Genomic DNA, 18,014 nt, shown 5'->3' with positions numbered 1-18,014 from the left:
CCACACACTAATAAAAGTAGCTAACAAACTCAAAAGTGTGTGGATTAATACTATATTATTTTATTTGAATATCACACCTTTAGGTAATTGTGTTGTCTCTCTTGTTCAGCTTTAAGATAAAGCCTAGTGAGGCGACCCAGATTCTTCTTACAGACAGTTTTATCCACAGTGGCCCCACGGCGAATACGTTCCCTGTTGTAATGAGCAGTGTTTGTCCACCAGTCAGCCTTGGCTTTGACGTAGCGCAGAATCATATTCTCAACTGCAGTAGGAAGACCTGGAACCTACAAATACAGGATGACCATCAGTTTATATGGCAGTCATTTCAACTGTAATCACTGTTGCTTTGTGCTATATCCATTTTCTCCAAAAATAAATACACTAGCACACACTTTGTAGAAACAGGTCTGCACACATTAAGTGAGCTTTGTGATAAATTAAGCTGGGGAATTTCCCATACATCTGAAGTTAACAGTCAGAATTAGAAAGGACATTTTTTTAAACGCCACGTTTGAAGTCTTCCATGTATGATGCAAACAATTTGCTTCGTTCAAATTAAAGATAAACACCAATTAAACAAATGTCTACATGTAAAAGCAGAGAGTAAACACAACAAATTCTGCTGGAGAGTGCTTCCACAGAATACTTTCTACCCCCTTGGAAATTTCCCCTACCCTGCTGCCCTGGAATTTCCATTCCCAACTATGATGGCAGGAACCACAACTGCATCACCTTGACATTAATTAAGTAATATTGGGCGCTGTGACCCAAGTTTGGCAATCAACCAAAACTGCACATACAATCATGGTTAGCTGAAGCTTGATAACAGGTTGAATAATGTGACAAAAAGGTAGAGAGATCAAACCTTCCAAGGAATGTTAGCTTTCCAACATCTCCACGCTTCACTAAGATGTTGTAGAATGACACGAGCTTTGTTCTGTTTGATTCCCTCTGGCATCATGTCCAGAATGTCATGCATAACTGCAGCTCGCAACTCCAGGTCAAAATGGCTCTCAACTCTCTGCTTTGTTACAGTTTTGGCCACACCCTTAGAATGTCGTCCTTCAAACTGTCTTGCAAGAAGGTTTCCAAGCCATCTCTCCAATAGTGGGACAACGCCTCGCAGGAAGAATAGCCACACTCTCCAGCCAGGAGCCCAGAAGCCACAACCTGGTCCTTTTCCAACAGGTCCCTAAAATATAAAGAAGATGTACAATTGTGCACATTTTAGTTTGAAGATAATTTAAATAAAATCTAATACAAATAGACATCATAAATTTATTTTTCCAAAAACACCCTGTTATAGATACTGAAAATTATTGACTGTTGAGTTAATACAAGTACAAAGAGGACATCATTATTACTGCAACAGAATTGTCTCCTTTACCTGCTACCTCTTTGCTTGTAGGAAATTCCGAGAGGAGGTACTTACAGTGTTGAATCTGTAGTAGATGAGATGCTTGATGTCTTTGCACATTCTGATCTGCCTCATGAGTTTGTACTTGTACCTGTACATTCCAGTCAGTTGACCGACATGGGAGAAAATATACTGAAGACCATCAGCAAGCTGAAAGCAGTCCACATTACCAAGTCTGTACTGGACATAAGAATCTACCACCAGCTTGGTCAGACGGAGAATCTCACGACACAAATGGAAAGCATTTCCAAATCTGGACTTCTTTCTCTCTTTAGTGGTGAGTGTTTTTACTGGTTTTAAGTTGAAATTATAATCCAGATGAAGGTAGTTAAGATTTTTTCTGTGAATAAGCAGGTTCAGCATGTTGTAGCCCTGACGACAGACTTGGAGACCCACCTCCACCCAGTCAAGGGTTGTTGTCTGAAAGAACTTGGTGGCTTTGAAAGATCGGAACAAATATCTGAGAAAGACAAAAACATCTTTAAATTACACATTCTGAGATCAAATCAAATTTTATTATTACCAAAGACTTTCCAAAAGGTCTCTTAGATTTAAAAGGCAAAGAAGCTTTTTTCTTTCTTCTGATTTTCACAGTAATATTACCTACAACAACTGAAAGTATTACTAAGAACTATATTCACTGCATCCTCCAAGCAACAATGCAGAATTTGTTCATTTTCATTATTTTGACATTTTTTGACATAACAAGGGGAAACAGACCTCAAAACTACCTTTTGTTCTTGTTGTTATGGTGTTCTTAGAGTTTTTGAATAACAAAGGAAAATATTGTGTACCATGTTGTATACAAAAAAAAAGCACCCCACTGCTTACTCAAGTAAATATGGTACATATACTCAATCACAAATAATACTTGATCACAACAACCTATGCCATGAAACAGTACCTTTTCTTTTGAGCTTTGGGTGGCCTGTGTTTCAGTGCATTCAAAACATAGCATTTGAGAAGCTTCTGATAAGACACTCGCACCTTTACTGGGTGACCGGATGGGCAATGCTCACGATACCTGAATAATACAAAGAAAATTTATAATGGGACCTTCAAAGAAGGCCTAACAATTTAGGAAAGTAAATGATATAAATTCCACTTTAATAAGGCAATAAATTTAAAGCCAAGAAATTGCCATACTAGAATTCATCATAAATAAAGCAAATACTACGCTGAAAAGAATACTTACCATGTCTTTACTAAAGGTATATCAAGGGCTCGACGTGTCCTAGCAGATCTGAGACAGAAAGGTCTTGGAGCCCACAGCAAAGCAATGCCTATAATATAGAAAGCCCTTTAAATTATCCCTTGTGATACCACAAGTGATGGTGGGTTATTCAGTCACACATGAGAAATGATTATTTTCCTTTTACTAAAATTCCAATAAGGTTGGCTTATTATTCTAGAAGGAAAGTGAATGTGTGTCTGCTGTGGAACGAATTCAGCCAAAGGTCTGAGCAACCTGAATGCAAAGATTATTAATTTTTTACGCTCACTACATAGCTAATACAAAGCTAAGACAGAACTAATAGTAATAGTAACAATGCTGCCCACAGGTAACTCCATTATAGAAAATCACTGTAAGCAATAAAAGGCGAAATGAAACAAACCATTTGCTGTGTTGTCTGAGTACAGTGGAGTATCTTGCAGGAACGGCTGAATATCCTCTGGCAACTCAAACTCTTCATCATCATCAGGTATAGGTTCTGTTGTCTGAAACATCAGAACTTAACTTTAACATAAATATAAAACAGAGAAGGATCTTTTGGATATCCACTTTCAAATTTCTAGATGAAAGCATGATCAAAGATTTGCAAAGGCTTTCCCATTTTTTAAATAAGGTTATTATGTTTGCGTGTGACATATAAACATTTGTCTTTACTGACAAATGACAGCATCTGATAGACTTGTATTGTCAACCACCCAAAAAACAAATAAAGATGTAAATAAAATACCTTGACAGCATGTCTATGTGCAATTGGGTTCACCAAAGGATCAAAGTAAAATGCCGGCAGATCGGGATCCTCAGTCTTGATGTACACCACAGATGGGTGGTGATACCTGAAAGCAAAATGAACCAAATATCAGTGGTGCAAAAAGGCAGACAGTTTGCTTGGTTTCAGAAACATGTATACCCCAAAGGACCTTTCTTTCTTCTGCACTGAAGTTGTAAGGCACAGAAAGCAGTCTATAACAGCTGAAGTTATAAACATGCCGCAGTAATCTGAGCCATGTTTCTCTAGCCACCAACCCAAATAACAGTTTGCATCCTTTGGCAAAGCTATTCCCGTGTTTGGTGGCAAATACAGGGTTTACAAAAGTTCACACCGAACAATGGCTGCCTTTCCAAGGAATACATGTAGATCCTGTTCATGTGATCCCACGGTGGCCAAAATTAGTGTAACAAAACAATGAAACAGTGGTCATCTTGGTGTACCAAAAAACTTCTGTGGAATTGAAACTTTTTTACATGTACAAACTTTATTGTTTCCTCAAGAAATTTGCATAGCTGGTGATTAAGTGGGTAAAAACAATCTATTACTACTAGGGTTCATTCTGGATCCTGTCTAGAACTCAGTGAATTACCCTATGGTAAAAGTTGACCCCTGACTTCAAAAGGTAAGAAAAAAAGATAATAAGAGTTAAATTACATGGTACTCAGATGACTGACTTACCAGGGCAGATGGACTTTGTAGGGCAAGCTATTGTACAGGTAGGGAAATGCAATCCTGTACTCAGTTCTCACTGGTTGTCTAATAATGATCTTGTTAATGTCATTGAATTCATTCCAATCTTCATCATGGAGGTTCACATCTCTAACCAGAGGTTCAAATTTAGGTCCTCCAGGAATGGCAACATTCAGTGCCTTTGCAGTAAAGAATGCTTTAAGGTCAAACAAGTAAAAGTAGTTATCATCCACAAGATCTGTCAAAAGTTGGTTTCCCAGTCGATAGAGCGTTGACATTATGGGAAGTGTTATGTTCCATCTTCGGTAGGAAGAGCCGTTGATCATTCTAAGAAAAATGAGAATGGCAAACTTAGTATTCATGTTAGCTGTGAAGATACTGAATTTTTTCCTTTTTCACAAGGTTTTATTTTATTCAAAGAATCAATCAAAACCATTTGACAAGAACCTTACTAAAAAAGAAGTGTTACAGTGCGACTACTTAAACCGGGGCACTTGGAAGAAGATTATCCAATCACAATGTTCTTTGCAAAAAAAAGATTCTCAAGGAGCAATAACATTCATAAATTTGAGGGCTGTTTTCTAAAAGGTCAGGTAAGTTCAAATGGTTTTCAATTTTTCAACAGTTGCATAGTGGAACCTTGAATTGTATCTGTCCATTTGCAGAAAAACTTGAGAATTGTGTTTTCAAAGGACCTTGTGATTGGACAAGTCCCCTGGTTTGGGTAGTCACAGCGTAAAAAGGTCAATTTTCCACAAAAAGGTCTGGATTTCAACTTTGACGGCACTGTGTAAATTGAGCTCAAATGGAAATGGAAAGGCACAGCTGCTGGCAAGGAAATATCATCTTCACTTACTTTGTATCAAGAAGAGGATTGTGATCATAAAACCATTCATAAACACTTGAATCTTCTTCTGGATCCAACTCAATTTGGATAGGTTCCAAAGGTTCAACATCCAGGATATTGTCTGCATAATCCAAAGGAGGTTCCTCATCATCAAAAGGCGGAAATCTCATTCTCTTAAAATGCCTTCTGTCTCTCTTTTCTCGTCGCATCATGATCCACATGGTGCTAAACAGGTTAATGACATGCAGATGTTTAGAACTGATACCTGCGACTTATCCTTGAATTTTTCATGGGATAGGTCCCGATAACATAATTCAGGGATGTGCTCTAAGAAAAACTAAAGGGAGCCCACTGGTCTGAACCTGTGAAATCCAGGGTACCCATCATATGATTTCTGTGAAAAAACTGAGTTTTCCTAGTAGCCTAGGAGCAAAAGTTAGGCCCAGGGGCCACCAGGCTCTGCTAGAACACAGCCTTGTAATTTAACAATTTTCCGAGGTGAACATTGAAAGGAGAAACTTTTCACAAGTGAAAGCACATAATCTTCTCACTATTAAGATACACAGCATGGTATGATGACAAATAAGCTTACCCCCACTGAGCCAAATAAATAGGTTCAACAACCCACGGGATCTCATTCACAAATGTTATGGCACCAGTGATGTGATAAAGAACTTTGACATCCCTGATCTGTTCCCATGGCATAGGCATGTTTTCTAGTAACTTTAACACAGCATGTGGCATGTACTTCAAGGCACTTAAAAACAAAAAACAAAACAAAATCAGAGTTAGTGACTACAACAATTTTTGTAATGAGAGATTAAATACACTTGAAATGTTTGTTAACTGCTAGGGAAAAGATCAACTACCTACTGTAATTCTAACAACAAGTTGCCACTCATACATGTGCTAAACCTTGTTTGTCTTCTAGAGCCACTATGGAGTGATAACTGGTATACTTGGGTTGAACCAAACTTTTGGACGTGTAGATATTGATCTTAATTACGAGATGAGTTTAAATTAAGTTCATTCCAGCATTGAGGGATCAAGAGATCAGGTTGCGTACATGGGAAGATAAAATAATGTATAAATCAACTGTTACTCTGGAATGATGATGGTCTCTGCCAAACTCTACATTGCATGTTGCATGAACCTGACAGCCAATTCAAAATGATTTGCATGTTCGTCTACTGTCACATACTAATTTATTTATTTGAAGGTAGCTATGCAATCAAAAACATTTTCTATTTTTTTTTTTTTCAAATCTAACAGTACTATTTAGAGACTATTAAATACAGCCGGTTATGAAAAGACTAAAATATACAATAACATTGTTTTACCCAAGGTACACCCTTTTGTCATGTCTGTATTTCCTACTGGACATGTCACCATGATCTCGAATGATTTTCCTCACATGCTCAGGTGGCATGTCTTCTTTTTGTGCCTCCACAAATCCAAACTTTCTCTTTTCACTGTATCTCTTTGACTGTAGCTGCTGCCATTTTCGTGCTGTACAAAAAAGTTGTAGTCAATCACAAGCATACATGTAAGCACATCAGCACAACAATATCCAGGATGGAATTAAATACAGGGTGCAAAGAAAGTCATTTTTACAGCTTGCCATTCGGGCAACTTGAAGCTAGCATTTACTAGCCAAACGTCATTTCAACTAGCCCACAATATTTTTTGATGAGCAGAATTGATTTGACAGGTCTTCTGTAAGTTGAATTCCCAAAACACCTCACTTGCCTGTTGGACAAGTTAGGAACAGAATTCACTAGCCCGATAGCAAAATCCACTAGCCCTGGGCTATCGATACTACTTTCTTTGCACGCTGAAATAAGACCCAATTTCAGAAAACCCAGCCACTTTCTAACAGAAACATATCTCATGACGCCTGATAGGATGAAGTATTTGAAAACTAAAGGAGCTGTTCTTAGTCTATGACTTGTAATCTACACTCTAGCTGTAAGCAATAGTTCTTAAAGTGAAATCACATCGAAATACGTTCACTATTTGTGTGAAATAGTAAAGAAATTATTGTTTTATGGGGATGTAAGGAAATCTTACCAAAATTTACTATTAAAATGGCAAAAAAGTCTGTTTTCTTAGGTCTCTTTCCGTGTGCATTCTATGCTTTTGCACTATAAAGGTTGGAACACACTATGCAGTAAATTGCAGCAACACATTGCGGCGCAGCTAGTTGCGGCAACACGTTGCAACGACACCTCGCAGCAACAAATCGCTTTGTGTGTACTGGAGAATTTTTGTGAAAAATCTTTGACACTGCAACAGAATTATGTCGCCGCAACAAGTTGCACAAATTCTGTCTGATTTGATTTTTTGCAACATTTTGCAGCGACAAAATTCTGTTGTGGAGGCAAAGACTTTCACAAAAATTCTCCAGTACATAAGAAATGCGACTAGTTGCTGCAACTTGTCGTCCAGTGTGTACCGACGTTAACACTGTCAAGAGACTGACACTGCAATCCAAGTCCAGGCCCTTTGTTCAGACAGATCATTATCCGCAATAAATTATAGCGAATGCTTCCCCTTAGGCTGTAAATAAACGTTAGAAAGTTTACGTACAGTACAAAATACCACGAGATTACCTTTTTCTTGAAGCTTTTCCTCGGTAATTTCAGCGGGCACTGCAGCCATGCCTGGATGTCCCCACGCCGCCATGACGGCGGTGAACTATCCGACAGAACCTTCAGCCATAAGCGCAAAAGAACACAGGTTAAAACCAGCATCGCCTCTAACTCAAAAATAATCAAAAGAAACCCACAGGAGCTTCAATTACCTGATAAATTACTTCCTTTCTTGGCAATTTGCAGCAAAGATTTACTCAAACGTTCAAGCTACGAAACGTGCACGCAGAACGCCATGTTGTTACGTCACGGCCTTGCTAGTAATGCTGAGCGCCCCCACAGATTTTTAAAAGCAGAGCGGGAAAAAATCCCATGACTCTATTCGGGTTGTGTCACTAGTGAACGCATGCGTTCTGACTGTCTAGTCTTATCCGACGTGGCGTTTGGACAAAGGGTTGTATGAAGTTTTTTCACCGGTTGCAGGCAACTTAAGCCATACTTTAGGAACAATTATGGCTCTGTTTCGTTTAGAATTGTGTTCATTAGTTCTTGTAATACTCTTCGAAGCCTCGTTTGGCTATTTTATAACGATCGACGCGCATGCAGAGGAGTGTTTTCATGACCAAGTTACATCTGGAACCAAGATGGCTCTCATATTTGAAGTAGCCGAAGGTGGATTCTTGGACATCGATGTCACGGTACATAACCTTTTTCAAGGATTAGAGGGTTGCAGTATATAATCTATATTAGATAAAATGGTTCCATAATCCCTGATAAGCAACGGTCCTTTTATATTGTACCTACAGACTGATGGCTGCTTGGAACCATATTAACTCTTGGCTTTTAATTTACTGTCTGTCTGTTTCTCTCAGAAAAAAGAACAGTTACCCACCATATGCCAAGTATTTTAAATTTGTTTCAAAGAGATTATTACTTTTTAATTCTTAACCCTACCCTATCCCCAAGAAATATTGTGAGGAGGCATTTAAACAAGGAGTAATTGTCAATCAAAGTGCACTCATCACGTGCTTTTTAGCCACTGGCAGTAAAAACTGTTATAGAATAACTCTCAAAATGTGTGTGAAAAAAATGCAGTATTTTAAAAAAGGTCACAGGGAGGGTGGGTGGGGGGTAGGTTTGCAGGGATATTGCTGAGGAAAAGCTAAGGAGGCATATGTATTTATTAGTCTATATGGCTTTTCACTTAACTGTACACCCTCAAAATTACCCCATTTAATTTCCAGGGCAATTTGAGCCAGTGGTAAGCTATACCTTCAAATTCACATTCATTTTATGTGAGTCAAACTACGTGCAAATGGACGCAACAACTCTCAACATTGTTGGCCCAGCAATGCTGGGATTTATTGCATCCATTTGCGCATGACTAAAAATTTGACTGGTTTCAAACTTCGTGCGACAACACCCAACAATCTGCCACAGGGTGTGCAAATGGATGCAACATATAACATCCAACAATGTTGGTATTTGTTGGCCTGCAATGTTGCATCACGTGGCGGCGGACCGACAATTTCAAATGCACAACTCACTATTCCAGACTACCTGTTTTATAACCATTAACATGAAAAATGACTAAAGAGGTTATCTCATCAAGACATGATAATACCTTGCCTTGGTAACCCCTCAAGATTAGATATATGAGATCTTGCAAGCTTGCCAAGATTAAGTGCTTCTCACCACTACATTCTGTGACCTTTGGAAATCTTTGGAATGTTGGGAAGACATGAGAACTTCTTTGACACAATTCAGAATTCGTTAGATTTTTTCAGAAATGTGGATATCAAAATCCCATGCATTTGACTTTGGAAAAGTTGGAAGGTTAAGTAAGCTCATTTTCAGCGGGTTAAATTCATTGGCAGCCCCTTGTTAGCAACATTCCTGGGCATGAGAGACGAAGCAGAACAATATTCATTTACCTACAACCTGCTTTGCTTTGTGAGAGAAGAGATCAAGAGACTCTAATCAATGTACACGTGTACAACTGCTGTAATAGGAGTTTGTGAAATATTTTGTTGCTAATCTTTAACTTTCCAGTATTTATTTCTTTACGACAGATAAGAGGTCCAGATCAAAAAGTCATTTACACAGGAGAAAGGGAAAGTAACGGAAAATATGCATTTGCTGCATATATGGATGGAACATACCACTACTGCTTTAGTAACAAAATGTCATCCATGACACCCAAAATAGTCAAGTTCTCCATGGACCTGGGAGAAGCGCCTAAGGATACAAGTAAAGAGGAAGGTATGATTCAACCCTGTTTGAAAATTAAAGAAAAGGTCAGGTAGAAAACTGCATATAAACATGATGAGGGCTTTCATTAAGATGTCCAGTTACAGGGTATATGCAATAACTTGGCATAGAAATGAAATGAAGGAAGTTCTTGTGGTTCTATTAATTTCTTCCTTTTGTTTCCCCCAAAAGTTGCCAAACTTCATGTTCATAGTAGCTGGGGGTAATCCACCCCCCCCCCCCCCCCCAGATTTTTATTGTTGTAAAATATTTTTGTGGGTGGTGATGTAAATTTTATGTGCATAAATAAAATAGAGGCGAGAAGTCGTGCATAAATTTAAAAGTTGAACCTTACTCAACTTTTGTCTGTGTGCAGCCTCTCATCCATCATCTCTATTTTATTTATGCACATAGTAGATAGTAGAAATCCACCTTCAGTGACAGCCCTGATCCATGATTTGGCAATGCTCTGTGAGGTTGCACTACAGACCATTTTAGAGTTGCTTTCTTTGTAACTTAGACCTTTAAGTTGTACCAGACTTGACTGTGTTTGGACACAAACCTGGCTTTCGTTGTGACAGTCATTGATGTACAGGTGAAAAGGCATTTAAACCAAGTCAATTTAAGTCATACTTGCACTAACTCACTGGTAGAGCTTTATTTGCAGAACTTTGATTTGTGTTGTTGTTTCAACCCTGCGTAGAATGAAACTGCTGTATATTACTGGCTTAACATAGTTTTAACATTCAAACTGCAGTGATCTATGGTAATGTCCATATTAACCAGAGTTAACTAAAGAGTTTAAAAATTCGGCCAAAAAAGTTATCCTACTTTTTCAAATGGGGTATTATTAACCGCATGAATCTTTTGTGTGAGAGAGAACAATAATGTGTCCTTTTTTTCTCCTGTTTTAAGGTGCACATCATGACAAACTAAGTGAAATGATTGGTCAGTTGTCTGAAGCACTTACAGGTGTCAAACACGAGCAGGAATATATGGAAGTTAGGGAAAGAATTCACAGATCAAGTAAGTGCAATATCTTATGGTGTTTTTAAGAATCACTTTACGACAAATGGGTGCAAAGAAAATCACTTTTAGAGCTTACCATTAATTTGATGAGCATCGATTACAGTTCTTCTGTAATTTGAGCTCCCCCAAAAATTCAACTTTCCTGTCAAGCAAGTTAAGAACCGTATTCACTAACCCAATAGCAAAGTCCAGAAGCCCTGGGCTATCAGACACTTTCTTTTCACACTTGTACCCTGTAACTTGTCATTTGCTGTTCATCACATGGATATCTGCATGGAAATCAGACTGTAGATTCATGCTAGTTTCATCGGTAAAAATCCGTAGTTTCATCCATTATTGTTTTGGACAGTTTTAATCTGTTTAGATGTACACTATTATTCTCAATGCTATTATATTTATTATTATTATTTCATATTTTCACTGGTGCAAACTGCCAACTAAGGCAGAAATACTGTGAGATGGCTGAAAGTGAAATTTGGGACATTTTATGTAACTCGGATAAAGCAAAATTTTCAAGCACCGAACCTATTTGCAAGTTTTCTAGACAAAGTCTGGTACTTGCAAATCTTAAAAAAGTTGTGCATGGAATAAGGCCCTATTTGAAAAGCAGGTACAGCTGTACTGTCATGAAATTTTCCCTTTAGCAAATTGAAAGAACGATCTGGCAGTTAAGTAGAAGTCATTTGGGGCCCTCTCCAATTATTATTTTTGCTTTTCTTACTTTTTTGTTATTCCATCCACAGTTAATGATAACACAAACAGTCGTGTAGTCTGGTGGTCCTTCTTTGAATCTCTTGTGCTTGTTGCCATGACGCTAGGACAAGTTTTCTACCTTAAACGTTTCTTTGAAGTCAGAAGAGTGGTCTAAGACGTTAGTGCCTATTTCTACAAATACAAGAACTGTACATTACTGTAGCATTGTTTTGAAAGCTTTTTAAGGCTTATCCTCAATTGTACGGATTGAAAGTTTGCCATGGTTGTTAATCCTTGTTCCTGAGTTCTTCATCAACTGTTTTAAAGAATGACATTTTGGTTACATTATTGTTAAATTGAATTTCAGGCTGACATGAACTTATTATTGATTATATTTTACTTTTAGCAACCTAGTCAAAACAGTGATGGTTATTAGAAGTATATCACTGTTTACTTTTTTTACTTCTGTGCCAGATTAGCCATTTGGAAGGGAATAAGAGAAGTTGTGAATTGATCACTTCTTTTTCTGCGTGACTCAAAGACATCTGCTGCTATTGAAATTCAAAGGGGCCAAATTTTGAAATTTATTAAAATGTTTTCACTTAAATAAAACTACTCTAAAAAATATTGTACCCCATTAATTTAAATTTCTTAGGCTAGGTATCCGTAAAAGGGTGCCGTTTTGATATGCTTAGTCCATATTCTTATGGCGTAAGGCATATCCATGACCTGTGTTGCAGCCAGACTCCTCACTCTAGACCTAGATAGAGACCTCAATATACATTGGGGTATCAGGGACTAAGACTGTCTGCAACCCAGGTTACATATTCATGAAGTCACAAGATTATGGAAACTCTTCCAAGAGTTCATCTTGAAAAAGATAAGTTTATTTATCTTGAACTAATATCATATTATATAGCTGTATGTTACTGTCCCATGATCAGGGTCTGTTTTTACTCAGTGAACAGTTACCATCAGAAATTACAACAATACATAAAATAGTCATTTTAAAGTAATCACTTCTACAATAACTCTGCTTAGGATGTGCTCTAATATTACAGCTTGGCCACTGAAACTTTCATTCCCAAGAGTGTCCTCCTAAACAAGATGCAGGGTTGTCACTAAGATTTCAAGTTGCCGGGTAAATACAACAAGTAGGCGGGGAATCAAATGGCTAGGGATTTCTTTTGGTTCTATTTTTCTTCTATTTTCCAATAAAAGTAGCCGGGGGCCACTCTCTTAGTGGCCGGGGAAAATCCCCGGCCCCTGGCTCTTAATGACAACCCTGCAAGATGTATCCCAGATTTCATCTTGTGAAATAATTAAGACTTATTCACAATTGTAGAAATGAGAAGCAGATGGGGCTAAGAAAACTTTTGCAATGACTTCTGTGATTGTTACCGGGGACAAGGGAAAATATTGGCCACCAGCTGACCAGTTCATCCCCTGTAAGTTATTATTGAAGTTGGAAGTGAAAAAGTTTCATTAAGATTCCTTGGAAAGAAGATCACTGATATTCTTGAAAATTAGGCTGTTTCGGTGGGGACTGATCTAACAAAATTGCAATACAAGGAAATAACTGACAAGTTTTGTTCTGGAAATAGGGTATGGAAAGACAAAAAATTGTATTCCTCAAGCTGTAATAACTTTTGTTATGCGATGTTGATTAAGATGATTTAACTTAACATTTCTGTTACATGTAGTACTGTTCATTTTCCTTTTTTACTGTAAATGAATAGTTATGATTATGAAGGCTTGTTTGAAAAATAAACTATTTCAAATGTAGAATTCTGTCAGCATTTTCATATGGTTGTACCAGAGATTTTTATGGCTACCCTACGAGCAGAGGTTTCTTTCCGGTATGGCTTAAAGCATTTACAAAGTTGTTCACGTCGCTTGTAAGTCACCTAGTTGGTTTGTGTACGCCCCAAGAGAAACCTCTCCAGTGAGCTGTCCGTGGTTACCCTTGTGCACGCACTTTAGCAACGTGACCAACAGGTTTAAAGACCTTTTTTATCAGTTGAACAACTCATGTGCAATTCTTTTCGACTGATTTGTTGCGCAAAATGGAGGCCGTATGACACTTTCTCCTGCAAGCATTTTTTAAAAGCAGTTCAGAAGACTTTCAAAGCACTTAACCGTTCTGTAATCAATTCTTACTCCTATCAGTCCAAGATATTGTATTATGTTGTAAATGCTTTACTGTAACAGCTTGCAATAAAAGAATATTCCTCAGATAGTCCTTGGTTGTGAGGATATTGTCAAAATGTGCGTGTTTTGTTGTCCGGAAATATTTGTTTTGAAATGGGACAAGTAAATTTCAGAATTATGTTTGACGGCATTGTATTTCTTTCAGGTGGATGAAATTTATGTAATTATATCTATAGTAACAAATTATCGATCTGTCCCAATGATGCGCAATGCACAATAGAAACCACAGACGGCTCACTGCAGAGGTTTGACTTGGGGCGTAAATAAACCAGCTATGTGACTAATAAATGATGCAAACAACTTCATAAAATTTATACTCTGCTCACAGGGTATATTTGGCTGGAGCATGAAGCAAACACATGCACGACTGTAAGCATTACTGTTTTTGCTGTAAGTGATAAAAGATTGTCTCGAAAGTCATTGAACGGAAGTAAATAAAAACAAATCTGTTGCTGTTGGATAAAACAAAGCAAGATAGTTTATTTTGTTCTTGTGATGTGTTCCTTTTTTCTCTTAGAAGAAGGTAGCCTTATCCACTTTCTTCTTCTATTCTTGGGTGTATAATCTACAAAACAAAATAAATTTAAGAACAGCAAGAAATATCAGGGACATTGATTACAGGGATTTTGTTTTCAAAATGATAACCCATTTTAAGTCACAAATTTAAATAAAGAATCCCATTCTGGATATTTAATTCAACTACTGATAATGTTAAACTTCTATGCATTAAAAAATATTACACCTTATTCTAGGAATCATCTCAATTTAAAGTTAGAAGTCAAAAAAGTGCAACCAGGCTAGGTGGTATGTACCCCCATCACCCATAAAGAAGGTCCGAGGCCCTGGGTGCTTACCATTTACACAAACCACCCTAGTGGAAATCTTGTGCATAAACATAAACCTGAAAAAATTTGACGTGGTGAGAGAATGTATATATATCCAAATCAGCTGAACAGACTAAACAAAACGGAAAAATTGCATCTTCCAAATCATACCCCATGTTTTCTGAAGCTCCCCAAACGGAATGGCCTGAACCGTTTGTTTTTCCAGCGTGAATTTCTGGATTTCCCATGTAAATGGTAAAGTCCCCCCATATCAAGCTTGACTTAGAGCTCATTTAGTTAATATAATTTAATATATTGATAATTTACTGATCATATTGAGGTTATATAGTCCTACTCATTTAAAATAGGCACAGTTGAGACCATTAGAAGTTCTATATAATGTATTTAGGGAGGTAATTTCAGCAGAAACATGAGAGCATTGTTCAAAAAGAGGCTCAGAACCCACAAAGAAACAGTTGAAAATGGCAAAAAATACATTTAAATCTAATAACTAAGCTTTAACTAAATAAAATTAACTACATTAAAAATGCACATCACGAAATTTTATGCATACTCACCACAATAAAATGTTTGTGGATGCACAATTCTCCTATGTTCATTCAGCTTGACAAAACCTCCTTTTGCAAGAGCACTTGAAAATGCCTTCACCTGTAAGACCGATTTTGTTGTAGTCAGTTACATTTAAACCAACATTTAATTTCTCCTTATTTTTCAACCCTCCAAGTTAAAGTTTTTGCTCAATCACCATTTGACAACCAACTCTTTTGGTTTAGGGAGACTTTTTTACAAATCAAGTTGCTAGCTCCAAAATTTTAGGCACCATGGTGACCAAAATGGTTGCAACTTGGAGGGTTGTTATAGCAACACGGCTCAATCAAACTTACACTGTAAAGGACATGAGAAAAATGGAAATGATCAACCAGTGTAAAAAGTCAAGATTGTTTAACCCTTTAAACCCCAATGTCTACATACAAATTCTATAAACTGATCTCCATACATTTCCTTGATGAATGAGTTGAGAGAATTTGATAAAAGATCAACACATTTTCTCTTAGGTGATCATTTTATTAATTCTCATAACCTAATCTCTTGACATTGTATGTATATCGTTAGGAGAAAATTGATGTTGGTCACCATTGGCACTTAAAGGGTTAACAAATTCTCCTCAACAGTACCAAGGGAAACTGGGCTGAGTTAACTTTTGCAAAGACATCTGGGACTGTTACTAAGGACAGAGAAAAATATTGGCCAATAGCTGACCAGCACGTCCCCTGTAATGATCCCAGAAGTCTTTGCGAAAGATAATTTGGCCCACATTGCCGTTTCCTTCTCATTTCTAAAGGGACGAATGGAGGTTAGGTATGGCTGCTTTATGGAAACCAGTGATTTTGTTACCTCTGCGTCCTGTGTCCCTAATACATAAAAATTCTCAAAGACACCAAATAATTCATGACACACATCCCGTAGGACGCGAAGAAGGACCGATCTTTTGGTAGAATATCCTGTTCGAGTGATTTCTTTCGCTGTTGTTTAAAGATGCATATTTCTTTTAGACTTTTTTGTGCTTTACATTTTACAGAAGGACTATTTTTAATTTTAGTAAACTGTAATAAAAACTTTTGGTATCTGTCTCCATATTAACTGTCTGGTTACATAAAGGCCCAAGCATTTTCAATTTAGGACTCCTTGATTTTTTGTTTGAACTGGGTTTCATTGGTTATGGAGAGGGACTCATGAGTTTTCACACAATGAGTCCCAGGACTCACCATAACTATTTGTAACAAAATCACTGGGAAACTTGTGACAACTCCACAATACGACATCACCATAAACATTACCCGTAGTTTATTTCTGTCACCATACTGAGGTTCCCAATAAACTCTTGTAATTCCTGCCTCCTGACATCGTTGAGCCAACACCCTACCAAGGTTCTTAGCAGCACTGATGTCTCTGGTTTTGTAAAGGTGTCTTGTGATTTCAAACTCTGCAGTGGATGCTGAGACAAGGACCACTCCACTGTTGTGCAACACCTCCGCTCTTGAGTGTCGATTTGAGATAATGAATTTCAATCTATATCAATGAAACAATAGAATCAAGTCCAACAACTGTCCAATTATTTAGGTATGTCACACTGTCCTATTACACTGTCCTATTAATGCTGAAATCAGGGTCACGAATAGCCCATCAGATTGGAGAATTATGTCATAATAATAATAATTAATTATTATTATGACATTATAACATGATTGCAGCCGGCAAGTTTGACAGGGCTGGGTTTTATGATCAAACACCTGTGGAATCGAGAATCAACAATACTCAAAATCTGAACTTTATCAGATACCTCCAACATAGCAGAGTGTAAACTCCACTGTTACAGTAATTCTAAGAACATGCCACAGCCCGACACGTAAACCCGAAAAAACCAACTATTGGAAAAATAGGGACCGTGTAACCCCAACCTATGCTATGGCGTCGCCTTTGGAGTTATAAGGCAAAACTAATAAAATAAAGCCAAATAACATGAAGATGAGCAGAAAACAAGATGCTATATAAAATAACTAAGAAACATAGGGACCAGTACAGATGGTAACAAGATTAAGGCTAACAGAATAAGTGAAAATTAAACTAAACAAAGCAAGTTGACGTGGCGAGGCCGACCGTAGAGTGACATGCATAACTAAACGGTCACTATATCAAACCCCCTAACCGCACACTACGCTAGAACCCGTTCTCTGTTCTGTGCCGGCAAAATAATAATTTATGTCAATTCTAATTTACACAAATTATATTTTCTATAGGGGATATTTATGATTTGTTTTAGAAAACATTACTTCCATGGTATACATTGTGTATTACTTGCCATCTTGGGATTTTTGTCAGTTTTTAGCTCCCTCGGTTTTCACTAGTGGACTGGTCTAAAGCTTATTGTAAATATCCCCATACAAAATCTTTTTTTTTACGCCATGCATGACCGCTATCTCGCACCTATATCGTCCCAACCTTGGGTGGCCTGTGCTTTAAGGAGCGCGGAAATTTACATTAAAATGATGACAGTACCACAGGTAACTTACTTGTTATAGTAATCTTTCCTGTATTTTTGAGTAGCATATCCTCTGAGCTTGTTATATCCAAAATACTCAGGATTTCGAGGATTTCTGTTCTCAAAGTCACTAAGGATTGGAAGTTTGGTCTTTTTGGGATGACTTTCGACTGCATCCTCACTTGATTTTACTTTACGTGCTGCAATGGAAAGATTGCATCTTGAAAGAATTAACACTAATCGTGGTAAATCATTTAGATCGATCCTATTATTCTGCAAAAAACTTTGTCGTAAGGATGAAAAACAACACGAGATGTTTTTAACCCTGAAGGCAGCCATCTTGTGTAACCTAATGCGCACACTCACAAGCCCTGTATTACATGACAAGTCTTCTCTTA

At 37.5% G+C, this 18,014-nt stretch overlaps 3 protein-coding genes across 3 annotated transcripts in view; 1 reads left to right on the top strand and 2 right to left on the bottom strand.

Annotated features, from left to right (window-relative positions):
- The window catches only part of LOC140952586 (pre-mRNA-processing-splicing factor 8), a 28,903-nt gene extending 21,036 nt beyond the window's left edge, over positions 1 to 7,867 (bottom strand). The window contains exons 1-13 of the mRNA XM_073402012.1: positions 7,761 to 7,867; positions 7,570 to 7,668; positions 6,298 to 6,466; positions 5,550 to 5,714; positions 4,967 to 5,182; positions 4,099 to 4,437; positions 3,379 to 3,484; positions 3,034 to 3,136; positions 2,613 to 2,700; positions 2,322 to 2,441; positions 1,433 to 1,877; positions 866 to 1,192; positions 78 to 284 (exon numbers count right to left, since the gene is read on the bottom strand). Coding sequence (XP_073258113.1) covers positions 78 to 284; positions 866 to 1,192; positions 1,433 to 1,877; positions 2,322 to 2,441; positions 2,613 to 2,700; positions 3,034 to 3,136; positions 3,379 to 3,484; positions 4,099 to 4,437; positions 4,967 to 5,182; positions 5,550 to 5,714; positions 6,298 to 6,466; positions 7,570 to 7,642 — 2,358 coding nt within the window. The 5' untranslated portion in view covers positions 7,643 to 7,668; positions 7,761 to 7,867. The remainder of the gene's footprint in view (positions 1 to 77; positions 285 to 865; positions 1,193 to 1,432; positions 1,878 to 2,321; positions 2,442 to 2,612; positions 2,701 to 3,033; positions 3,137 to 3,378; positions 3,485 to 4,098; positions 4,438 to 4,966; positions 5,183 to 5,549; positions 5,715 to 6,297; positions 6,467 to 7,569; positions 7,669 to 7,760) is intronic.
- Positions 7,868 to 7,962: 95 nt separating this feature from the next.
- Positions 7,963 to 12,536, top strand: LOC140951452 (transmembrane emp24 domain-containing protein-like). The gene is made up of 4 exons (XM_073400700.1): positions 7,963 to 8,246; positions 9,621 to 9,810; positions 10,714 to 10,824; positions 11,571 to 12,536. The coding sequence occupies exons 1-4, from the start codon at positions 8,061 to 8,063 to the stop codon at positions 11,693 to 11,695; spliced, it is 612 nt and encodes a 203-aa protein (XP_073256801.1). The 5' UTR covers positions 7,963 to 8,060; the 3' UTR covers positions 11,696 to 12,536.
- On the bottom strand, positions 12,386 to 17,993 carry LOC140951451 (large ribosomal subunit protein uL18m-like). Its single transcript, XM_073400699.1, has 4 exons — positions 17,648 to 17,993; positions 16,415 to 16,646; positions 15,134 to 15,224; positions 12,386 to 14,296 (listed from the first exon to the last, which is right to left on the bottom strand). The coding sequence occupies exons 1-4, from the start codon at positions 17,953 to 17,955 to the stop codon at positions 14,211 to 14,213; spliced, it is 717 nt and encodes a 238-aa protein (XP_073256800.1). The 5' UTR covers positions 17,956 to 17,993; the 3' UTR covers positions 12,386 to 14,210.
- Positions 17,994 to 18,014: the final 21 nt, after the last annotated feature.

The sequence above is a fragment of the Porites lutea genome, chromosome 11, assembly GCF_958299795.1.
Source record: "Porites lutea chromosome 11, jaPorLute2.1, whole genome shotgun sequence".
Lineage (NCBI taxonomy): Eukaryota > Metazoa > Cnidaria > Anthozoa > Scleractinia > Poritidae > Porites > Porites lutea.
The sequence above is the reverse complement of the archived record's forward strand: the minus strand, read 5'-3'. Positions and strand labels throughout refer to the sequence as shown.